We start from the raw sequence: 26,121 nt of genomic DNA, 5'->3' as shown, positions 1-26,121 counted from the left end.
ATCTGAAATTACTACATTGTATTTTTAAAAATATAAGGCTTCTTTGTAAATTATTTCAGTACTTTAAAGAAAACTAACTATATTTGGTCCTAACGTCCATTTTTCCCCTTGACTTTGCTTATTTAGGGTTAGTGCCAGCACAAAGGTACCCTAAAGTCAGTTTAATCAATAGCAGAAGATCCCATGCATAAAGGGTTTGAGTGGCATAGAGCTGCTGTTTCCAGCTCCAACACCACCACCGCTCCATCCCCCAAGAAAAAGGAGAGGGCTCTGGTTGTGGTGTTTTTATGCCTTGGCTATCCCTGACTGCCGTAACATTCTTTAGGGAACATAAGCAGCTGGAACAAGGTAGAGCAGCTTATGCTGGGAGACTGGCTGGGTGGAAGGCAGCCCTAGGATCAGGGGAGTGTAAAGACAGATTAAAGCCACCTTTGATACCACCATCCCTAGTTGCACTGAACACTGCCCTCTCCCCGCTCAAGCATCTTTACCTTAGTCCATTTTTAGAATCAGTGAAAGATGATAATGTCTAGTAAGAGAAGACTGGACTCCATAGATTATGGACCCCATTAGAAAAATTATTCTTTATTCAATAAACAAATATACCTATTTAAAATTACAAAAATACATTAGTTACAATTATTATAAATAATATTCAAGTCTTCACTGGTTGAAGTCACAATTCCTTGCATGGCTTCTTGAAACTAGTCTCTTCTTGGAGGTTTCCAGTTACCCAACACGCCTGAGACTGCTTCAGTATAGTATCCTCTTAGCCTTTTCAGTACAGTAGTGGCCTATCAGTAAGACTATGTTTTAGTAAAGGGTATTTTTAATAAAAGTCATGGACAGGTCACGGGCAGTAAACAAAATTTCACGTCCTGTGACCTGTCCATGACTTTTACTATATACCCCTGACTAAAACTTTGGGGGTGGGATGGCACTGGCTGGGGAGGGTAGGTGCTGGGGGGATGCCACAGATGCTGGTGGGGGGAGGGGTTGGCGGGGCTGGGACAGGTTTCCTACCTGGCTCCTGGGAAGCGGCAACCTCCAGCTCCTAGCTCCACATGCTGCCTCCACTCTGCCCCAAGCCCCGATTCTAAAGCTCCCATTGTCTGGGAACCACGGCCTATGGAAGCTGCAGCAGTGGTGCCTGCGCACGGAGGCCACACATGGAGCCAGGAGCTGAGGGAGGGGAGTTCCTGTCACCCTTCCGGGGAGCCCCCCTCTACCCTCAGGTAAGCACCGCCCCACACCCCAATCCCCAGCCCTGAACCCCCCACACCCAAACTCCTGCTGCTGGGGAGCGGGGGGTTGAGACTGCCCCAGCAGCAGCAGCCGGTGCGACTGCCTCAGGGGCTGCCTGAGCTGCTCAGTCAGCTCCCAGGGCAACCACAGGGGCCACTGCAGAAGTTATGGAGGTCACGGAAAGTCATGGAATACCTTCTCTCTCAAGCACAGCTGGGCTTTCAGCTACAATGTTGCAGACTTCTTACACTGTGGACTGGGCTCCAAAGAGGCACCTTTCTTTTTCTGTCTGGGAATCAACAGACTTCATTAGGAAAGTGAGGAGATAACACTTTAAAAAATACAAATGTGTCCTGGATTTTTTCCCTTAATTGTTTATATTTTCTTGAAAATTGCTTCAGAATGAAACACAAGATTATGGTGCTAGTCTATTTTAATTGTTCTTTACTTTGAATATTTTGTGTTTTTACAATGTTTAAAAACAGATTAGTGCAGACAGTTCTTAGTAAAAGACCATTTCTTTACCTGCCTGAATGTTTTGTGCATTGATCTTTCCTGTATTTATTATTAGGGAAAATAAATCATAAGAGAAGGGTAATGTAGTGGGACAGATAGGCAGCTTTAGTATTTTGAATGGTGGTTGATAAAATTCTACCATAGAGCACTTTATTGGTAAATAGCTAGGGGACACCATCATATGACATGAGTGACATAAAATATTAGAATTTATTAGGGCATCACAGTATACTTTAAAAATGTTCTAATGTTCTCTGCATATGCTTGAGAAGTGGAGTTTGTTTTGCCTTCATGATCCACAGCTTTGCTTAGCTACAAATCCCAATTTAGAATCTATACCTTTGTTATATCAGTGAGTTACAGTAATTCTCTATGTGAGAAAGACTTAACCTGTACATATTTTAACAATGAGCTATAATCTCAGAGTGGAATGCCTCCCTGTGCAGAGGGCCAGCACAAAAGAATATGCACTACTTCAGCCCCACTTAAGCTTTCTGCACAGGGATGAATTTAACCTTCAGTAAATACAAGCAAATAATAAATAGAAAGAGTCAGATGTTGGGCTAGTAAAGTGGAGTCCCACATCTGATGTAGTGTTGAGTGCAAGATGCCTATCCTTAACTAATACACTGATTAGAGCATTTCATTTGAAAACCATTTCCTGTCAGTTTAACTCTTTCTTTCTTCTCACAGCTTTGAAAAGCCCAGCTGCATTCCATGAGCAGAGAAAGAGCTTGGAACGAGCCAGGGTAAGGGATCTAGTTTATACTTTTTAAAAAAACTATCAACATACTATTAATATCTGAAAAAAGAAAGCTAGTTTATTACTTATGAAAAACAAAAATAGATCAGTAATGTGAGGTAGGCAGTTCTCAGACTGCATGGGACATTTTATTATCATTGTAAATAGTCTATGGTAATATTCTGGAAGAATCCCTAAAATTGAAATGCAACATTTGTAGCAAATCTCTTGTGTTGAGTGGGAGTGTTCTGAATTCTCCAGCGGTACCAGACAGGTTGTGGGTTTAAATGTGATGGTACTCTACTCCAGGTCTGCCCCCCAGTTCAAGAATAGCACTGTTAAAATGACAGCAGAGAAAGATGGCAGGTTTTGTGCAAGGAAACTGAGGCCTTGTCTGTGCTGAAGTTTTTAGGCACCAGTGCAGCTGTATCAGTGTAGGTACACTGGTGGCTAAAACTGCGTTGTGGACAAGCCTTAATGCAGGCAAAAGGGAAAAAAATGCCACCATCATATTATCCATCCTGACATTCTGTGCTCTAGGACTACAATAACAGTTGTAGTGCCTGCCTGCTTTCTCTGTAGATTGATCCAGTTTTGGATCATTGTAAAAGTATTGTAAAATTTACTGGCCTTTCCCCTGCACCAATTCTTGCTAATTCTCCCTTCCCCACTGGTTGCCATGGAGATACACCAAAGAACAGAGCTCAGTGGTGCATGAGTTGCTACATACTACATAGAATCATAGCAGTTCCACTCCACTTACATTCTTCCACAGATGTGGAATGCAGAATATTGCCCTTAGATCTATTTTCAGATTTAAGAAGTCACCACTGATCTGGATCACATTCAGAATAACCTTAAATTATGTAGAAATTGATGGGGCCATTGATACAGCTGCTGCCATGTACAGTACTGTTTCAGTCCACCGCCTGGTACTTTTATATTGAGGATAACGGATAAATTGACATCTCCTAATACATATCCTTTATAAGAGAGACACAGGTAGGACAGCTGACAGGTTAGTTATGCCTGAATTACTCTGCACAATCCAGTAAGAGTCAGTTATCGTGCCATAACTTCATAAAACTGGCAAACTTTAAACTGTGAAGTCTAGTCATCTAGATCTTAAAACTTATTCCAAAGAGATGGGTTTCTTTTAAGAAAATTAATAAGGATGTTACTTTGCACAACAGATTTTAATAGCGAAGGTCTGAACTGTGCTAATATGGCATGGACCTGCATTATGGAACATCGTATCTCTGGATTGCTCCTGGGTTGCTTACGCAGGGATTGTGACTCAGACACTTAAACTGTCTCTGGTCCTTAAACGAGATGTACTAATGTGTGTAGAGAAGGCTCTCTATGTACCAACACAAGGGCCAGGAGCAATTTGCTCATTAGTGCTGGCTGCTCCTTTGAAGTAGGGATGTCACTAACTTTCAAGTAAAGAAAAAAATTGAGTTTTAAAAGCAGTTCAAAGGCAATTTCTGTCTTGCTTACTGTTGTCATTTTAGGTCTGTACCAGTGTGCTGCATTTCCCAAATCCCAGTTCAATTACGCGAGTTAGATTTAGATTTCAATCTCTCTTTTTTGCTCTGTGTGTTTGGGTCGTAGTTAAGAGGAGCGAGTGGGGGTATTAGGCAGAGTGTCTGTTTAAGGTGGGTCATTTTATGGGATCCTTGTTATTTGTAAACTATTCAGGGGAAGGGGGACTAAGTTTTATCCTATGCACTGTAAATTGCCAACTATACTTACTGTGCAATATAAATACTTTAATAATCACAAATATAAAGCCACAACCTAAGCTTTAATGCAAAATCTTGCCAAAAATTCTAAAGCTTTAATGGCTTTGTTCATAGGGAAGAATTTTCAATACAAAAAATAAATCTCTCCCACAACAGAAAACGGTGATACTCAACTACAGTGGGGGGAGGGATAGCTCAGTGGTTTGAGTATTGGCCTACTAAACCCAGGATTGTGAGTTCAATCCTTGAGGGGGCTACTTAGGGATCTGGGGCAAAAATCAGCACTTGGTCCTGCTAATGAAGGCAGGGGGCTGGACTCAATGACCTTTCAAGGTCCCTTCTAGTCCTAGGAGATAGGTATATCTCCAATTATAAAAATATAAAACCCAATCAGCAATATATTCATAAATCCAGTTCTCATAAAAGTTTGTGTGAATGAACAAATTGCTTTGTTCTATAGTCATTAGTATGATGCTTTTTTTTTTAAGACTGAAAATTTTCTGAAGCACAAGATTCGCAGCAGACCAGATCGATCAGAATTGGTCAGAATGCATATCCTGGAAGGTAGGAACCCATGTATCCTGTTTTTCAGGCTAACGGTTTATTTTAGTTTGGGGCTATCTAACTGAATCAAGCTTTGTTATGAGGTACTTATTAAGGTGCAGGACTGTTTTGCTTGCCAATCTGTAGTTCAGGTAATTGGCACTCCATGGATACTTAAACCAGTGGGGAGGAATCTTTATCCTTAATCCACAGCAGAGAAGACACTCCTGACCACTGCTCTCTTCTCAGCTGTGAGGAGGATGCTGCTATAACCACAGTTTCCCTTAAATAAAAATTGTGTTGTATCATATAAAGTTAATTGCTGTATTATCTATCTCCTAAGAGTTGTACATACAGTATACATTGTTGCAGTCTTTCAAGGAAGCCCTGAAACAATCTTACAATTTTAAGGGAGGTTTTCAGCTTTAGATTAATCATTAATGAGCTCATCTCTCCACATTTTGTTGCTTTGCTATTCAGGTAAATTTAATACTCAGAAATAATAAAATCAATTTTTGAATGGGACTGCATTAGCATGTTTTAATATTGAAATCCCATTGTATGTACAAACAGCAGTAGTAAAACCAAAATGAATTAACAGTATTCCATTTGGTGAAATAGTCTGCTGTTTTTAGTTTTCAGAACATGAACTTGGATACTACACTCAGATCAGGATTCTTCATATTGAAAGGCCATCTGCATTTTGTCATTAAAATTAGCACGCAACAAACATCTAACAACCTTCAAAATTACATTTTAAAATTAAGCCTTTTATAGTTGAGTTTGGCAAGAGAGGCTCCAAAAAATTTGTTTTGAAGTTGAAAAACAACAGTTTAATGGATTTCATTCATATTTGTTCTGGGAAAACTGTCATTAGGGATAAAATCATATCAAGTTTCTGCCCAGTATATTGGGAAACAGCCAAGACGTTACATTCTGAAAATTGGGGTTTATAATGGAAATACCAACTCACCCTTAACTATAAGAGTGCTGCTATAATGTATAAATTTTTACTAATGTGATCTGCTTTTAGATTTATGAATCATATTAGTTCTGTGTGTCATACTTTTGGTTTCACACACATGATTACAATATATGCTGATATTATTACTGTAGAATAAGAAGTGCCTGCGTTCTTTAAAATGTCCCCGATGGGTTTTTTCTTTCCACTTCAGCCTACTTAATTAGTCTAGCAGAATAAATTGATAGTCTTACTTTGGTGACAAAGGCCTTGATTCGGCAAAGTGTGTAAGCAATTGCGTAATTTAAACTGACTTCAGTGGGACTACTCAAGTGCTTAAAGTTAAATAGGTGTTTAAATTCCTTGCTGAATTGGGGCAAAAGTAATTGAAGAGAGTCAAATTTGACTCAAATTTTAGGTTTGTAAAAATATGCTCATAGAATCAGTGAGGATTTTTTTTAATAACGAAAATCTTTTCAAATAAACAAGAGATTTCACTGGAGTGTTTTAAGCAAATAAACATTACCCTCTGGAGTTTTCAACTCAAACATAACCCGGAGAATTGAAAGTGAAATTGATAAGAAACTGGCTATCATCAAATGCAAAATTGTGTAGTCTTCTCCCTAGTGAAAGAAATGTCAAAAGTAACCAATACTATAGGGGTCGGCAACCTTTCAGAAGTGATGTGCCGAGTCTACATTTATTCACTCTAATTTAAGGTTTCGTGTGCCAGTAATACACTTTAGCATTTTTAGAAGGTCTCTTTCTACAAGTCTATAATATATAACTCAACTATTTTGTATGTAAAGTAAATACAGTTTTAAAAATGTTTAAGAAGCTTCATTTAAAATTAAATTAAAACGCAGAGTCCCCGGACCAGTGGCCAGGACCCGGACAGTACGAGTGCCACTGAAAATCAGCTCGCGTGCCACCTTCGGCACGCGTGCCATAGGTTGCCTACCCCCGCAATACTATATCATAAATTGTGAAGTTGTGTAAGTTGTTTTAATTATTTCAGTAACATAGAAAAGGACTTTTTGTAATAAAACATTTAAATCTGATAGTGCCTCTCTAATAGGTCAACACCATTTATATAGCTGCTTATACTAATAAACAGCATTTTGGTATCCTGTCCGTCTGTTGTAGTGTACAGTAAATATTACATACCTTGTTTATGTTGTGTAGATTCTGTAGCTACAAATTGCATCCTAAATTGATGACGGGGCAGGGTCCTTGATCAGAGTGCCTAAGACAATGGGGTCTTGATTTGGGATCCCCAGGCACTACCGTAATTTAATAATAAAACTAATAATTATTATTAAATACTATGTTGGTTGGGTGAGCCTGTATGACCTTGATTTTTTTGGCTGGGTATAAGTTTTTGAATTTAAATTTTAAATTTCATCTTGCAATGCTGAGGAAATTTATCGTAACTGGAGAAAAAAGGACAAATGACTTCAAAACCAGAAAGTTTTTCTGAGTTGGTCTTTTTTCATGTGTTTTTGTTTTGTTTTGTTAAAAATAATACAAATACAAATGGCTGCGAAAGTTTTTGGAAGTGCTATATTTAGCTAATTGTGGGAGGATGTTATAAACAAGAGCTATCTAAAACATTTTCCTTTTCTAATATTAATTTTGACGATCTGTAGATAAGTTAGTACTATATACATATTTTTATAACAAAATGACACACTCTAATAAAGGACTAAAATAACTCACTGATGTTTTAAAGTTTTCAACATGCATGGAGGTATGGCTATGAAGATCAAATGCTATTTTGGTGGTCTTAAAATGAGACAAAATAGTTAACAGAATCATTAAAAGTTTTATCTCTTTTAGAGACATTTGCAGAACCCTCACTTCAGGCAACTCAGATGAAACTGAAGAGAGCTCGGCTGGCAGATGATCTGAATGAAAAGATTGCTCAGAGGCCTGGCCCTATGGAACTGGTGGAAAAGAACATCCTTCCTGTAGACTCCAGTGTTAAAGAAGCAATTATAGGCAAGTAGAAGATCTACAACTTGGATCTGTTATCAGTAAGGCAATATGAGAAATTAGTAATTTGAACCTAAACTTTAAAGGTTAGTTGAAAAAAATAAAAGTTAATTAGCTATGTATTATGTCAACTTCTAAGGGTAGGTTTACACTTACCTTCCGGGTTGACGCGGTGAGTTCGACTTCTCGGAGTTCGAACTATCGCGTCTGATCTAGACGCGATAGTTCGAACTCCGGAAGCGCTGCGGTCGACTCCGGTACTCCACCACTGCAAACGGCGGTGGCGGAGTCGACGGGGGAGCCGCGGAGTTCGACCCCGCCGCATCTGGACGGGTGAGTAGGTCGAACTAGGGTACTTCGAATTCAGCTACGCTATTCACGTAGCTGAATTTGCGTACCCTAGTTCGACCCCCCTTCTTAGTGTAGACAGGGCATAAGTATCTTAGGCCTGATCAGCACTAAATTGAGCAAAGTAATACTGTTTTTTTTCAAACTCAGTTTTAACTGTACAGTTGATTTGAGTATAAAGCTATGTCTGTCTTACATGAGTGAATCTTTTAATTATTACAAATAATTAAAAATTGACACTACATAGACTCTTATTTAGTCTCCTCCCATCTTAAGGGACCATCCCACTAAATGCTCAGAATACAGTTCTTTTCATCCTTTCTTAGAAGATGATCACCATTGAGCAACCAATTTTTGGACCCTTGAATATCATTTAAGATGGCTTTTATTGTGTTAAAAATAACATTTATATACAAAAATATTTAACCACAAATCATACTATGCTAGTTGATTTCCAACATTTCATGGCTCCTCTAGCTAGCTAAATACTGACTTTTGAAACTAAAGAGTTTATTTTTGTAAACATCCTAGCAGTTGGACAAGAGAGTTATCCCCAAGCTTTGGATGATTACTCATTTGATGAAGACAGCAGTGACGCTTTATCTCCAGATCAGCCAGCTAGCCAGGAATCCCAGGGTTCAGCAGCATCTCCTGGTGAGCCAAAAACAAGTGACTCGCCATCATCAGTCACACCGAACACTACTTCTACCACACAGGTACAGTTTATAAATGTGAGAATTAAATCACAAACCTATGTATTGTAGTACTGTATTGCAGTAAAGAGAGCACTGATAAAAAAGCACATTTACCATACATGATATTTTACTTTCTGTGTGTTTTTGTGTCATTTCACTTAAATGGTGATCATTCTAGGCACTGTTGATCAAAGTTGGAGGACATATTTGACCAAAGAGAGGTATTGAAGGCCCCGAACATAACATAGGAAAAGGAGGAAGCAAATAAAGAGCACTAGTTGTGTTCTCACCTTTCTTTATTTCCCTCATTTTTTTCATTAATATTTATCATTTTTAACTCATCTTTTATTTTATCTTTCCTACTGGCCACCATCTCTGTCTCTCTTTCTATGCTATATATGACCCTAGAAATACTACTACTTCTTGAACACCAGATTTCATTCATCACACTGCCAAGCAACCCACAACTTCAGGTAACCAAACTAAAGCAGGTTTCGAGCTTTTAAAAATTCTCAATATTGTTTGTGTAGGCTGCTTTTCATGTTGATAAAATAACCGGCTTCAATTTAAGCAAAAAGTCGAAAACTATTCTTTTTAAAGGATTGTGCTGGTTAAAATCCAGTTTACTCAAAAATGAACTAGTGAGACTTCTTGATTCCCCTCTGTATGAACGTGGTAGAGGAATAGATGGAGTGAACATGACCTGCCTGCCTGCCAGTGTATTAAAGAAATCTTCGCTCATATTCTGTAATGTGGCCCACCATTATATGAGGGTTGCATTTTACTTTTCCCTTTATTGCAAGTACCCTTTTCCTGCACTCTTAAAAGCAATGATAAGTTTGTTTAGCTGTTCCCCCACCTTCCCTGTAGTACTTAGGACACTGAACAAACGGTAAAAATATCATGGTGGTAAAAAACAAAAAATATTAGATCTAACCCTGCAGACTGCTGTTCTGTTTAAAACAAAAAAATCTGAGAAAGGTGGGATTCCTACACCTTGCACATCCTTCTCACATCACATCAACCTGAAACTTCAAGCCAGAATCCAAATATATGCGTGGAATTTCCTCCACTGTCAACACGGATAAACATTCAGAAAGTGCTTTAAAAATAATGGAGGTGGCAACATTCACTTAACAGTCATTCTAACAAGAGAGAGAAAACAGATCAGTTCCTAAAGTATCCCATTCTGAGCTGTTACACTGTGCAAAAGTGTTTGGGTCACTTCTGAATTTAGGTGTATTTCATAGCAGTGTATTGTGATCGCCTTGTCTGATCGGTTTGAACAGAGGGAACATATCTGTATTCCTTTTATTTGCTAAATGAATACAGGGAATATTTGTACTATTTAATTATGCAAAGTGAGTAACAAAAGCAAGGAACAGGAAATTTCCCATGTAGTATAATTTACATAATTTAAGTAACCATTTCTTTGCTATCCATATATTTCACATTTCCACCGTACTTCAGAGATGACATTGATTTTAACTGGATATTATCTTTCCTCCCCCAAATATCTAATTCAGACAGAAAAATAGATAAACCTTTCAAAAAGACAAACTTTCATACTGTTTTCAAGCTCTCTGTGTAGTCTAGAACTGATAATGAATTAAATCATCTCAGATTCATTGCTTGCTAGTATCTGTAATTATTGGATCCTTTTTAATGGAATTTAGAGACACTTGTTTACCTAGATTACTTTGCAAATGCTTGCAGTAAAAGGGTTCAAAAAAGAACTAGATAAATTCATGGAGGATGATAGTTCCATCAGTGGCTACCAGGATGGGCAGGGATGGTGTCCCTAGTCTTTGTTTGCAAGAAGCTGGGAATGGGCAACAGGGGATGGATCACTTGATGATTACCTGTTCTGTTCATACCCTCTGGCACATCTGGCATTGGCCACTGTTGGAAGACAGGATTCTGGGCTAGATGGACCTTTGGTCTGACTCATATGGCCGTTCTTATGTTGCTGCACTGGAATGTGAAGAACCCAGTTTGCTGTTCCTAGGTTCCAAGAGTGAAATCCTGGCTTCCTTGAAGTCAATAGCAAAACTCCCATTCACTTCAAGGAAGCCAATATTTCACCCCATGCTTTTTCCAGAATCTATAGACCCTCTGCAGTCATCCCAGAAGAATGTTTTGTCTTTAATGGTAATGGTTAACTGCAGTTGCTACTGGCTTTTTAGTACCTTTCTTCGTTCCAGATACTTAACTTGTATAAATCATCATAACTCTATTGAAGTCAGTCAGTGGAGCTATGACAGTCTCCATCAGCTGGGTATCTGGCCCTGGTCTCCAAAAAAGATCACAGAAGTAATGAAGATGTTGTTTTTTATATTTGTATCGTTTTAAAACAGTGTAGATGTTCAGTATTAAGAAACAAAACAAACTTGCTGTTTCTCATCTAAGCTAGATTTTCTTGTTTTCTTGCATTATGTATTTAAGTTAGATTTTCCAAAGAAGAGGGAAAGTAAGGAAACCTGAAATACTAAAAGGAACAAAACTGGCAGATGCAACATTTTTCTAATCTATAATAAGATAACTGAATGAATGGTATTTTTTTTAAAATAGATTAACAAAAAATCAAATGTAGATTTGACTCAATAGCTTAAAAATAGTACTATCCACTGCCATGGAGAGATCAGAGCTTAATTGTTAATCTTTGTAGCTTATGTTCTTAGGTCAAAGAAGCAACATTGCTTCTCTCAGGTGCTTCCTTGACTGGTCCAAAGATAGTCTCATTCAAAAGGATGGCAGTTTTGTGTGTCTGCCCTGGACTACACTGGGGGGTGGGGATCGATCTAAGATACGCAACTTCAGCTACGAGAATAGCGTAGCTGAAGTCGACGCATCTTAGATCGACTTAACTCGACTGCCGCTGCCCTCCTCCCCCCCCCCCCCCGTCGACTCCACTTCCACCTCTCGGCAGTGGTAGAGTTCTGGAGTCGACGGCAGAGCGATGGGGATCAATTTATTGCGTCTACACTAGATGCAATAAATTGATCCCTGATCTGGCGGGTAGTGAAGACCTGCCCTCTGACAGTATAAATTATTAGATCTACAAGGGAAACAGATTGCCTCTTCAGAAGTAGAGGCGATTAAGATTGATCCAAATTACTCCATTAATAAGCTCCAAGGCCTAATCAGTGTCATCTCATTACATTGGTGTACATCAGTAATAAACCCACTGTAAAATATTGATTCCACTGTAAATATGAAAAGAATATTAAGACCATAGTGATGGTTTGCTTTTTGCCAAGGGCCGATGGAACACAGACAGATTCTCTGCACCTTGAAGTCTTTAAATCATGATTTGAGGACTTAAATGGCTCAGACATAGGTTTGATACAGGAGTGGGTGGGTGAGATTCTGTGGCCTGCATTGTGCAGGAGGTTGGACTAGATGATCATAATGGTCCCTTCTGACCTTAAAGTCTATGATTCTTGTTTCAAACATTTTAAAAAATCAGGTAATAGCAGACAGGTGGAGGCATAATGCTGTACTTGGATTTATTTTCCCAAAAGCCTGTCTCAACCAATTTGTAAAATTTGTAGACTTAAAGAACTAAACACCAGGTTACCCCATTATTTTTTTGGATTATTAGTCTAACCGTTTATACCATTTAGAATAGGACTGTCAAGTGATTAAAAACATTAATTGCGATTAATCACGCTGTTAAACAATAATAGAATACCATTTATTTAAATATTTTTTGATCTTTTCAAATATATTGATTTCAATTACAACACAGAATACAAAGTATACAGTGCTCACTTTATATTTATTTTTTATTTAAAATATTTGCGCTGTAAAAACAAAAGAAATAGTATTTTTGAATTCACGTAATACAAGTACTGTAGGGCAATCTCTTTATCATGAAAGTTGAACTAACAAATTTAGAATTATGTACAAAAAATAACTGCATTCAAAAATAAAACAATGTAAAACCTTACAGTCTACAAGTCCACTCAGTCCTACTTCTTGCTCAGACAAACAAGTTTGGCTACAGTTTGCAGGAGATAGTGCTGCCCACTTCTTGTTTACAATGTCACCTCAAAGTGAGAACAGGCATTCACCTGGCACTGTTGTAGCCAATATCGCAAGTTATTTATGTGCCCGATGTGCTAAAGATTCACATGTCCTTTCATGCTTCATTCCAACCATGCTGATGGTGGGTTCTGTTCAATAACAATCCAAAGCAGAGCGGACTGACTCATATTCATTTTCATCCTCTGAGTGAGATGCCACCAGCAGAAGGTTGATTTTCTTTTTTGGTGGTTTGGGTTCTGTAATTTCCGCATCAGAGTGTTGCTCCTTTAAGACATCTGAAAGCATGCTCCACACCTCATCCCTCTCAGATTTTGGAAGGCACTTCAGATTCTTATACCTTGGGTCGAGTGCTGTATCTGTCCTTAGAAATCTCACATTGGTACCCTCTTCGCGTTTCGTCAAATCTGCGGTGAAAGTGTTCCTAAAAAGGACATGTGCTGGGTCATCATCCAAGACTGCTATAACATGAAATATGTGGCAGAATGCTGGCAAAATAGAACAGGAGACATACAATTCTCCCCCAAGGAGTTCAGTCACAAATTTAATTAATGCATTATTTTTTTAATGAGCATCATCAGCCTGGAAGCATGTTGTCTGGAATGGTGGCAGAAGCACAAAGGGGCATACGAATGTTTAGCATATTTGGCATGTAAATACCTTGCAACACAGGCTATAAAAGTGCCATGCGAACACCTGTTCTCACTTTCAGGTGACATTGTAAATAAGAAGCAGGCAGCAGTATCTCCCGTAAATGTAAACAAACTTGTTTGTCTTAGCAATTGGCTGAACAAGTAGTAGGACTAAATGGACTTATAGGCTCTAAAGTTTTACATTGTTTTGTTTTTGAGTGCAGTTATGTAACAAAAAAATCTACATGTGTAAGTTACACTTTCACGATAAAGGGATTGCACTACTGTACTTGCATGAGGTGAACAGAAAAATACTATTTATTTTATTATTTTTACAGTGCAAATATTTGTAATAAAAATAATATAAAGTGAGCACTGTACACTTTGTATTCTGTGTTGTAATAGAAATCAATATATTTGAAAATGTAGAAAAACATCCAAAAATATTTAATAATTTCAGTTGGCGTTCTATTGTTTAACAGTGCAATTAATTTTTTTGAGTTAATTGCGTGAGTTAAGTGCGATTAATCGACAGCCCTAATTTAGAAGAAAATATATATACATAATATAATATAAAATAAATAAAATTTGGAGTTGCATTTTAAGCGCTCATAAGATCTATCCACTGATTGGTGAAAACTAGAACAGTTTAAATACACAAAATGGAATGTTGAGACGCTTGATTCCCTCTTTCACAGTTCATCTGAACTGCACAAATAGTTTGAGCTTTGCAAATAAACAAACAAAAGATCTTCACTATAATGTAGTTGTGTGGTCTAGAAAGGACAGTAACATTGTCTGACCTTGAATATTTCTGCATCTTTAAACATCTTATAAAAATGCGGCTGGAAAACAACTTGCCAGATTATCAATGGAACTAACATCACTTGGACTGGAAATTAATTTTAAGTTTGACGAATTCCTAAAACAGAAGGCTATGTGTATAATATAGTCATCTGAGCATTGTTATCATGAGTGCCTCTCGCTGGATTCTTACAGCCAGTTTTGGTATCTCCACTCTTTGAGTTACTCAGTAGACCATTATTTATGATGCTTACTTGTAATTAGATGTTGCCAGACTGTTGGTTTTCCTCTAGTGTTAATTCTTTGTGCCATTTTGGTCCTTGGCTTCTTTGAGACAGCCAGCATGGATGCCCAATTAATATAAATATGGACCTGGGCTTTTTTGATGGGGGACATTTATCCACTTGGAACTGGAGACCACCAATTCATTTAAAGTAGGTTACCAGACTTCCACTAGACTTTTAATCACTATTGATCAGTAATGAATTTGAACTTAAGTCCAGTTACTTTCAAGTAAATAAGGTAGTCATATTACCTAAATAAAATTATCCCTGCCTTTTTCTTATTCCTCTTTGCACTACCAACACCTTATTTTTTCTTTTCCTATGTTTTGCACTTTTTAGCCAGATTTCCTCCTTATTACATGTTGCTGCACTCATGAACACTTAAATGTTCAACCCAATATCTTGCAAGTTTTTTTTATTTGCATATAGACTTCTGATAACCCATTGATAGTGATGGTTGGGATTTTCTGGTGCTTACACTCATACATTCTTAATTGTATACTCTAAATTAAACGTGTAGCTTTTGCAATGCAGCTAAGATTAACTATTTTACAGTTTATAGAAAGATTTAAGGAGGAAACAATTTTAATGGCCAGAGTGATGGGTATTAATGTAAATCTGTAATATCTCTTTTGGTTAGTGATGGCTGTAATCTAGTGCTGGATTTTCAGAACAACTTCATAGGGAGCTCAGGGTGTTTCATGAAGGTTCTGTACAAAGTACAAAATACAGAACTGAGCATTTTGGAACATTTTCCCATTTGTTGTTTAAACTCACTTTATATTGGTATACTTATTTTTAAACTCAGCCAGTTGACTTTTAACATGGCCCTGACGCCTGTAAAATTGCAGCTTCTTTATATACATCATGGCAGAAACTGGAATTATTCTGAACCTTTTTCCTAACCACCACCATGATGCAATGCAAAAAAGATTGCAAAATTCAAATTCAAGAAAAACATGTCTGTTTGAGGCACCTGATAGTGTACATCATTTACAGTGCATTCCTTCCTGAGGTGCAAATTGTGACATGAATTAGGTTCCATATGGAGAAAATGTAATGTGTGTGGAGTGAAATGAAAACAAACCACGTGAAATCAGATCAGTAAGTGAAGAGTTAGGCTCCTTATGGATAGTTAAATAAAAATACTTGAAGCAATGCATGCCAAAAGCTATTCAAATGGTAAGTGTTAGATAGATACATGATAGCAACAACAAAACAACAGAGCACTTACAGCTAATTTCCAAAGCTCTTCAAATAGGGCTTTAAATCTTCTAGTTGCAGATTTTATACTGTGTTCCATACTCTTCTACATATACATCCAGAAGTACAAAACTGCTCCTCCACAGACTGAATCAGATGTTTATCTTCATGTTCCTTTTGAAATATAAGAATAAGAGCTCACATGTGGAACCATGTGCCTGGGAATTTGCTCTTTCACTCTGTTAATTTCCTCTGACAAATTTTGCATTTTATTACAAAAGAAAATATAAAGAATATTTTGAAAACAATGGAGTATAGTCAGGACTCTTTTAAAACTTCCTCCTGTACATGTTTCCGGGCCTTAAAGCATTAAAACATTTATGATCCCTCAGACAGATTGAGTGATGACCCAAAAGTCATCTTGCTTTCACCTAAGATGTTTGCATCTGGTAAGGATTAGGTGTTTGACCTCATTACTTCAAACATGTCAAGTGATGATAACACTGCTGCTTAATAGCCAATTTATTTTAGACCAATTTCTGAACATTGAAGGACATTGCTCGATGAAGCAATGTGAAATGATTACTTTCCTAATACACTCAAACTAGCTGTTAACCTGGTGCATGTTCACTTCCAGTTAATAGAGAAAATGCAGAAATAACACATCTGTGATGGGAAATGGGAGATTTGTTCTTTTATTCTTCTCTTTACATATCTCCTTTAAGAAATAGAGAAGTGGCAACCAATCCACAATTAAAACACAATGTTAAATTAGAAAACATGACAAGAAAGTGAAGGACATTGTTTTCCCTTTCCTCCCCCTGCTTCCCCACCCCAAATAGAGCTATTGTAAAAATGAGGAGTCCACCAAGCTGCATATTTTATACGGTTTGCAGCCCTTTCAATTTGCAGCCCACTGTCAATGTGAGAACAGTATTGACTGTGTGGCAGTGGGACTGTTCAAGTTCAAGTAACATGGTGTTTGCTTGAGAGACAACAGTTTGATTCCTAGTATCAGTGAAATGGCAGGGTTTGTTTGGTCTGGGGTGCGTTTTTTCCAATAGTACTAATAAGCCATACTGTGAAGGGGAAAAAAGAAGAAATGTTGACTGGCTAGGTCAGGGAATTACATAGGACTGCCACTTTAAATTTAGTTTCTTGTGCCATTGATCTCTGATGGCTGTAGACTTTGTTCCATGCAGGTAGGATGCTATTTGCATTTGACCTTGCACTATTAAGAAAACCTCGAATATGGTCAGTTCTGTAAAATTCCATTCATCGAGAGTTGGCTGTAGTATCATTGCCTAGATAAGTATAATCATGGGTACTGATACTACTGCATGTTTTAGGATTTAAAAGCCTGAATAAGGAAAATTAGTAGTGCTGCAGTTACTCAAAATATGTTTTATTTTAGCTTTTTTACAAGTATATTGTTCACAGGTAACCTCCTTCCCTAGAAAAAACATAGATATGTTACCACACAGCACTTCCTAAACAAACCTACTTTATTCTTAAGGTAAAAAGCTTTACAGAAAAACATGTTAAAAATGATAAAAGACCCTGTATATATGCTAATAAGCTTACCAGAATTAACCTTAACATGGACTCTGGCAGGAGCAGTCCTTCAGCTCTACCCAAGAGCCCTTGTGGTTACCTATTCATCACCGCTTCAGCTCAGAACAAGCACCCAGTCCCTTCCAACCACACACTGAGAATGTCTGAGCCCAAGGCCCATTCTAAAACCAGGCTATTTATTTAAAATCCCTTTCTTTGTCCGTTGGTCCCAGGAGAATGTAGTTTGAATTAATAAATGTGCACCTTTCCAGTGGGTGTCTTCAAAGGGCTGATAGCAGAGGAAGTACATTAGCATCTTCCCATAGGTGCTGACTACAGGGCTGGAGCACCCACAGAAAAAAAAATGGTGGGTGCTGAGCACCCACAGGCAGCCCCCCCCCCATCAGCTGTTCCGCAGTGTGCAGGAGGCACTGGGTGGGGAGGAGCGAGGGCAGGGTGCACTTGAGGTAGGGGACAGAATGGGGTGGGAAGAGGCTGGGTGGAGGTGGGGGGCTGGCAGGGGTGGAGTGGGGACAGGGCCTGAGGCAGAACCAGGGGGAGCCACCCCTCGGCACATTAGAAAATCATCACCTCTGCATCTCCCTCTCTACTAGAGAAATACATACAATGCCACAATAACACATACACTTTGTATTCTTAATACAATGTACCCCAAAGGTATTAATCCTGATTCAGTAAGGTTTAACTTAATTCAATAAGGTTCATTCAGTATATTGTAGGAAATTGTCAGTCTGTCACCCCACAAGAATTGGCAGAGAGATTCAAGTAGATATAATATCTCAGAACTACCTTTCTCATTTTGTGAAATGAACTACATTTCAAGTTGATGGTGTCCCACTGTCCCTTTCAGTTGTAAACAAACTGGAGGGAATTTAAAGAACTATGATTGAGGTCTGCAAAGGTTATAAAAACTAATTGATGTGGACACAGTGGCAAAATGAGGATAGACGCATGCATGGAATTAAGCGGCAGGCCACAACTTTTATGAAACTTTAACACAGAGGAGGGGTGCTACCCAGGCATATAATTGGTTCCAGTGCAGGAGTTACAGGGCTCCTTACCATATAACCCATAATGTGGCTAGGCTCCCCTCAGCCTATACACCAGGACTCAGCTCTCTCTGAGTCCTAGCACCCTCCCTGGTGCAAAGGGGACAGAGGGTGCAGCAGGGTGGGGACCTTAGCTCACAAGGGCCATAGTCTGACCTCAGCTCACGAAGGACGCAAGGTCTCAACCTGAGCCCAACACCCATCACCGAAATCTCATGTCTTTTACCTCTGGGAACCTTTCATTTTATTCTCTTAACTATCCTGGGAACCAGACACAGAGGCCACCACTGACTAGCTTGGTCATTTCCACTCAACTATGCTGCGTAGAGTCACAACCCCTGCCCAGTCCATGTCTGCACATGCTGTAGCAGCATGTCAGCACTTCCATCTGACAGATGTACCCCATCATCCCTTCTCACTGATTGATTGTAAGGGATGTCCTTATGCTGTATCACTGAACACTCTTTCTCCAGGAATATCTTGGTGACCCCCTTATTTACTTTCTTTTTAGCGTTGTCCACATGGGTTGGATCTGCTCCCAATCCTGGCCTATCAGTGAGTGCAGAAGAGGCATGAGCTGATCCCACTGCATGCCTCTTCTGAATGCAAACAGCTTCGGCCCTAAAGCCCACTGAGATCTAGGTGCCATCCTGGGTGCCCTCTTGTGGATCCAGTTCACTACAGGGTGCCCACAAATCTAAATATGCACACTCTGGGTAGCTGCTGAAACAAACAAACACACTGAGTTAATTACATTTTGCCGTTCCCTGACGTCTTTTCATTGGTGTGGATGTAAGTTCTCTAAAACTTGATTTCCAGTGCCCTATTGCCTGTACCTGCCACGGGCCAAAACCTTTTGCAGCTTGCTAATGTTGCCGCCCCTGGAAGAATGAGTACCAAATTTACCCACAGTACCACAAAGCTTTTCTCAATTCTGCGCTGAATTGATGCCTTGTCAGGAAGCTGCCATCACCATGTATAAATAGCGAGCCTAGCTGCAGGCCCTGAATTTTTAGTGATGCTTTTATCGCCTTTACATGGCACAAACTCTTCTCTGCACATTTCTTCGATGCTACATTAGCCCCTCTCCCCTTCTGGCCTATTAGGGAGTACCTTAAGCATAGAAACACCAGTCCTTGCAGATAGCTGTATGTCAGTTACATTTAATGCACGCTGGGACCTGTCGGCAGTTGCTATAGGCACCAGTTCACCCACTCGCAAAGTGCCAGAGAAGGCAACAACAAATGCCACCTTAAATAACATGGTCTCCCTCTCAGCTGCAGTCCCAGACAGAGCCTTTGACAGCTCTGTCAGGGTTTCCAGTGTTATGAGTAACCTGTCCTCCAGTGTTATGAGTAACCAGCCAGAGATAATGGAGGGAGCCCACCAGTGGTGGGTCACAGGCCCCACATATTGTGCCATCTGGTGTGTGGGTATGGGCCACCCACAGTGCAGCCCTTCTGGTACCCTAAATTCCATGGACTCTGAAAGGCTTATAGGCCCTCAGAGTCCACAGGACAACCGAGTCTTCGACTAGCCTCACAGCTGTCATGAGCCAAGGTACCAGAATTGTTGGAGCATTGCCCGCGGATCCCTGCTGGCCAGTGGCAAGTTTCCAAAATCTGTCGTCCTGAAACTGACAGGAGATTGGCAACACCATTATTCATTTCTGGAACATGCACTGCATGAAAAAGGATGTTAAACTGCAGGCAGTGTAAATTGAAGGCTCTCACCAGCTTCGTTACCCAAGCAGTCTTTGCCAACTCTCTGTGTTTGTTTACAACTCAAAGGGACACTGGGACACCATCAACTTGAAACGTAGCTCATTTCACAAAATGAGAAAGGTGGTTCTGAGATATTATATCTATATAAGCCTGTATTCCCCCTTCGCCTTCTTCAGTACCACACTCAGGGAAGATGAGCAGTTCTGGCACTGGACTGTATGGGAAAGGACCTGCCACTCTCCCTGCTGCCACCTCCAAGGTGATCTCTGCCCTGTCAATATGCTCAAAGCCTTTAGTGGACTTCAAGTTGTCTATCCAAGAGTGGCACCTCACTCTCTCATTTGGGATTTGATAATCAGCCGAAAATGCGTTCCATAAATAAGCTACATCTTTTTCCCCCCAGGATAGTTCAGTAACAAATTCCATAGCATTGCATCTTAATTGAGAAGTAGCCTGTTCCATTATTACTACCTCTCCCTGTAGTAACTCCTGAAGTACTGGGACCTGGAAAACCCCCTTTCCTACAACCTTGTTGGAACTGCCCTTGACCCCTGAAACAGGAGAGTGTGCTATGCCTACAGCAGTGTTTGTACCTGCCTGGGGTATGAAAACATTTCCCATCATTAATACAAAGAACACATTGGCTTTTATACCCATATTTTGAAAATGAGGTTTTGGCACTGACAGCTCGCTGTCTGTGAATATCAGCTAGGCAGGGCGATAAGGAATCATACCTCCAGCCAAAAGTGCCTGGTCTGTTTTAGCCCAGGGTCAATCAGGCTCCTCTGCCGCCCTCTGTCTAAATTCTCTGTCATACCTTAATCATTCTACCCCACCACAGACTTGAAGAAGGAGAGACACCCCTTGGGGCTCCTCACACAAATTATACTCACATAAATGTGGAAGGCTGCCAACCAGTTCAAGAGTTTGTCACCTTACGTCTGCAGAGTTTGTCCTCACTGTTTTTTTTGTTTTTTAATGTTATTTGCCCCCTCCTCTGTCTGCTGTTCCCTGAACAGCAAGGTAAATAAATTCACAAATTCCCTTTCCAACCTTTTCTTTAGGCCCTTTAGACAGATGATTCCCGAGTAGGCGATTGGATCCCACATAACCTGCAGGGCTTTAGCTGCTGTGTCACCTGCCTGTGTTTCATTAGGAATAATGCTACCTGATGCAGGGGGGAGCTCCCTAGTTGCGCCGTTTTCTTTTGTGGGATATTATGCCCCCCCCCAACTTGTGAGTGTCACCCCCTCCTCTGAGAGTGGCCCACACTTGTCAGGCAGGCTGCCCAACCTATGGGCCACTAATGCCAGTGATTTTAGTAGGTCACCCCATATCCCTTGGAGTGGGTGTCCAAGGGAGGAAGGACCTGGGCTATCACCCTTGCCCCGAGTTCCAAGGTTCACAGTCCCCTCCATCAGTATCCATGAGCCTCTGGGGAACCCACCACCCCATCCTAAGGATGCCTGTTGGACTTTTGGCAGGTTATGGGAATGAGGCACTGGCTCACTCACCCACTCTGCGTCATCCTCGTCCATTTCAGTGAGGCTTGGACCCTCACTTTCTGCAAACGCAGAGCCTGAATGTGACCTAGACCTCCTGTCTGAGGGTTCAGGACCTCATTTGGGAGGAATGCATTCCTCTGACTCACCACCATCTGCGAAGTGAACTGTCCCTGCTGAGGTCCTGACTCCTGCCCAGCTGCTCTCCTCCTCTTGTGACTCTTCTGCACATGTTGCATGTCATTGAGCCTCACTTGATCTCCCTTCCTGTGAAGACTGAGCACATCCTTCCTTCACGGGAGCTGCACTCCCAAGCCCACTGTTCCCCAGCAAAGCTGCTGGAACAGTTGACACTTGTGCTGGGCTAAATCCTGTGAGCTGGGGAATGCTGGCCAGTCAGCACCTATCTCCCCCAGCTGGCCAATGGGTTCCAGAAACTCCCAGGGGGAGGAAATACCTATTGTCCCTTGGCGAGTGTCTCTCTCAGACTACCTGCCAAAAGCCTCCCTAGGACTGCCCCTTTATGGCTGGCCCCATCAAGTTCTTCCACCCACTGATGCATGTGAATGACATTTTGTAGAGCATGGCTGGGAGACAATGACTATGCAAAGGAAGGAAAATAATTATTTATCATGTTACAAGGGATATGAATCAGGGGGAACGGGATGAAACTAAGAGGGTGAAAATTTAGGCTGAATATCAGGAAAAACTTCCAGACAGTGACATTTATGGTACCGTATAAAGGCTTGATCTTTTGCTGTTACCTTCAGTCAGAGCTGGAGAAAGTCCCAAGATTGTAGAATATCCTCTAAAGGGAAGCAGCGGAAAATCCCATCATTAGAGATGTGTAAATCTAGACTAAGAATTCACTGGAATATACAATACATCAACAATCCTGCTTTGGCTGGGGAAAGGACTAGATGGCCTAGTTAATCTTTTTCTAATATCTTTAATTCTGCGTGTGTGTGAATTGGTCATACTTTGTTTTATTTATTTTTTCACGTTTTTGTGATGTGTTCTGGAAGGGTTCAGGTGCTGGATTTTAATGAATGTTTCTTTGTTTTTCAGCAGTATCTCTCATTAACCTCTGCAGTCCCTGAATTCCTAAAGCCTGCCCCCACCACTGAGCAGCACACTACACACTCTACAACTACTACTACCACTTTGACTACAAATACTCTATCTGCAGCAAAGCCTGGGCCAACTTTGGTAAAGGTAGGTTATAATGAAGGCATTTGATGTCTTTGCTTTAAATCTGCTCTCTCTAATCCTATATATAATGAAATTGAATATATCATAGTGTTATAGTGCTTTTATCTATGTATATAAAATATCCTGCAGTGTTCAGCTGAATATACAGTGAAGTCAGCTGAAAACAGGCATACTGTGTCAGATTTGCCATTCATAATTTGCGGGCTCTGCAAAATGCTTTATGAGCCTTCCATATATTGTAGTTGTAGATAGACCCAGCAAAATTCTGCACACTGAATCATGTAATAGGATTCATACTACGTTTGAAATACAAAAGAAAATGCAAAATGAGACAAAGACTGCAGGTACTTGCCAAATTGCCTTGATACTTTGTATTTTTTATTGGTGAAATTCATCCCTCCCAACACAGAGTCCAGCTAATCTGGCTTTGTGTGGGGGACTAAATGGGAACAAGGAAATTGCATTCACACCCCGACCCACAAACAAGCCATAGGGCTGCAGTGCATTCTCTCCCCAGCTATTTTCGAAGCCTGTGGACTGGATTAATAGAAATTGTGCCGCCATGCTGTCTTGTGGTGGTTTTAGACTACCGGATCCTCATAAGTGAGAATCCTCTAGGCCCCTCATAGTAGCCCCTTCTGCACTAACATATTTGGAGCTAGCATGGAGCGTTTGCACAAATTTAGGTGTCCCTGTGTGTAAATGTCTACAGTTCTCGCCTCTTGGAGCCTCTGAAGGTGTTGTGGAAGGCAGTATAGACACCCTACACATCAGGATGAACTTCACTGTCATATACTTTTATAAGTGATGTGCTGTGTTGTTGTATTATACTGGTATACATTTGGAGGATACTCACTGAAATTCATTCACCAACTCACTTATAATGCAACAACTTCAAACACCGCAAAATGCATGATTGTCAGGAATCAGGGCCAGTAGCAGAGCCAGTCTCCGGGCAACCTAGTTGAGTGCAGCCAGCCTGTAGTAGGGTGCCTGCTTGGCTACACTGCCTGATTGGAAGAGTCTGCAGACTGGCTCTTAAGCCTGGTAGCAGCAGCAGTTCAGCAGCCACTCAAAGTGTTTTCCCATGGCTGCAATAGGTCCAGCCTACTTGTTTCCAGCCAAGTTCCCACTCTTGTCTCCAGACTTGCCTCGCTCCAGGTAACCTGGTCCTGACACTTTGCTCCAGTTACTGACTTTGGTTTTGATCCTTTTCTCTGGTGTGTGGCCTCTAACACTGGTTCTGACCCTTGGTTACGATTCCTGACGACCAACTCCTGCTCTAACCACTAGGCCCAACTCCTGGATCTGTTCTAATCACTGGGGACGACCGCCCATATCCTGGTCACTGATCATTAGTGCACATATGTCAACACAGAATTTCCCCTTTCAGGATTTTTGTGCTGTATATCTGTCTCCAGTTTTTCACTGGAAATAGCTTCCAAGAGTTCACTTAAAGAGAATGCCCTGTCCAAAAGGAAGTTTTTTACTGGGGGCACAGGACCCTCCAGTGAGGGTATAGCTGAAAATACACCTATTTTAAGACGTATGAATCCAATTGCAAATAATTAAAGATGTTCAGAAATCCATCTCCTACATTTCAATGAAAGGGGAACAGTTAGTAATATTCCCAAGTCATGTGCCCTTTGGAGCAGTCCTTCAAATCAGGAACTGATAATTACTGATTCTTTTGAATGCTTTGTATACTGCACACTCACAATTGCATCTCAACCTTGCTTGGAGACTTGGAATTTGTTTTAGTTCTCGCCTCAGAGATGAGCTTCCTTGAGGTAAAAAGAAAAATTATATCCCAGGATATCTGTGGATCTGTTTTATTCCAGAATCACATTTTGCGTACTGTTATGAGGAAGAAATATCATCAAATACCTGCCTCAGCCAGGTTTGGTGTGCTGCCAGCTGGATCAGTAATCTCCAAAGGAATGAAGATTAGGGCATCCCTTGCAAGCTGAGATAAAGTCATTTTATGAAGCATTTCTGTAGGGTAATTGAGAAACAGCATTTCAATCAGTGGTGACAACTGTAAGTTTAGTTTGTAGTTATACTAACTAAGCATCTTAGAAACACAGTTTTATTTTTATATATATATATATATATATATACATACACATATATATATATATTAGGTCTGTCAGTTAATCATAAGAATGGCTGTACTGGGTCAGACCAAAGGTCCATCTAGCCCAGTATCCTGTCTACCAACAGTGGCCAATGCCAGGTGCCCCAGAGGGAGTGAACCCAAAAGGCAATGATCAAGTGATCTCTCTCCTGCCATCCAGCTCCACCCTCTGACAAACAGAGGCTAGGAACAGCCTTCCTTACCCATCCTGGCTAATAGCCATTAGCGGACTTCACCTCCATGAATTTATCCAGTTCTCTTTTAAACGCTGTTATAGTCCTAGCCTTCACAACCTCCTCAGGTAAGGAGTTCCACAAGTTGACTGTGTGCTGTATGAAGAACTTCTTTTTATTTGTTTTAAACCTGCTGCCCATTAATTTCATTTGGTGGCCCCTAGTTCTTGTATTATGGGAACAAGTAAATAACTTTTCCTTATCTACTTTCTCTACATCACTCATGGTTTTATATACCTTTATCATATCCCCCCTTAGTCTCCTCTTTTCCAAGCTGAAAAAACCTTGCCTCTTTAATCTCTCCTCATATGGGACCCGTTCCAAACCCCTAATCATTTTAGTTGCCCTTCTCTGAATCTTTTCTAATGCCAGTATAGCTTTTTTGAGATGAGGAGACTGCGGAGATATAGGAAGAAGGGGACACACATCAGGGCCCAAATGGGGCTCTGGGTGATGACTACTTCCCACCACCCAACACAGATGTAATGAGGTTAAGTGGTGTCTGTATAAGGAAATGAAAACTACTGATTATTCCTCAAGAAAGGCTTTTAATGACTTACAACTATAAATGCAACACAGAAGACAAACACAACTACAAGTAAACTTTTACTACTATTTTTAATACTGCAGCATTAATATAATCTGAGATCAAATTATCCCAACACTTGCAATACTGTTGTTCATTTTAAGCTTGACAACACTCTTGCTCAAATTAATCACAGAGACCACATCTGTATGCAATATTCAAGATGTGGGCGTACCATGGATTTATACAAAGGCAATAAGATATTTTCCGTCTTATTTTCTATCTCCTTTTTAATGATTCCTAACATCCTGTTTGCTTTTTTGACCGCTGCTGCACACTGCATGGATGCCTTCAGAGAACCACTGGGGGAATCAGTTAACTCATGCGATTAACTCAAAAAAAT

The 26,121-nt window shown here is 40.2% G+C and overlaps 1 protein-coding gene and 1 long non-coding RNA gene across 7 annotated transcripts in view; one reads left to right on the top strand and one right to left on the bottom strand.

Annotated features, from left to right (window-relative positions):
* The window catches only part of MRTFB (myocardin related transcription factor B), a 180,898-nt gene that overhangs the window by 130,546 nt on the left and 24,231 nt on the right, over positions 1-26,121 (top strand). For 5 of the 6 annotated variants that reach the window (XM_044978710.1, XM_044978705.1, XM_044978706.1 and 2 more), the window contains 5 exons: positions 2,455-2,510; positions 4,737-4,812; positions 7,592-7,753; positions 8,627-8,811; positions 22,679-22,825. In XM_044978710.1, the coding sequence (XP_044834645.1) occupies positions 2,455-2,510; positions 4,737-4,812; positions 7,592-7,753; positions 8,627-8,811; positions 22,679-22,825 (626 nt within the window). The remainder of the gene's footprint in view (positions 1-2,454; positions 2,511-4,736; positions 4,813-7,591; positions 7,754-8,626; positions 8,812-22,678; positions 22,826-26,121) is intronic. The other variant, XM_044978707.1, reaches the window with a different exon arrangement.
* On the bottom strand, positions 652-15,906 carry LOC123343568. Its single transcript, XR_006572279.1, has 3 exons — positions 15,792-15,906; positions 1,441-1,534; positions 652-794 (listed from the first exon to the last, which is right to left on the bottom strand). It is a non-coding gene; the product is annotated as an uncharacterized LOC123343568 (long non-coding RNA).

Source organism: Mauremys mutica, chromosome 11, assembly GCF_020497125.1.
Source record: "Mauremys mutica isolate MM-2020 ecotype Southern chromosome 11, ASM2049712v1, whole genome shotgun sequence".
NCBI classification, from domain to species: domain Eukaryota; kingdom Metazoa; phylum Chordata; order Testudines; family Geoemydidae; genus Mauremys; species Mauremys mutica.
This window is presented reverse-complemented; position numbering and strand designations above follow the sequence as displayed.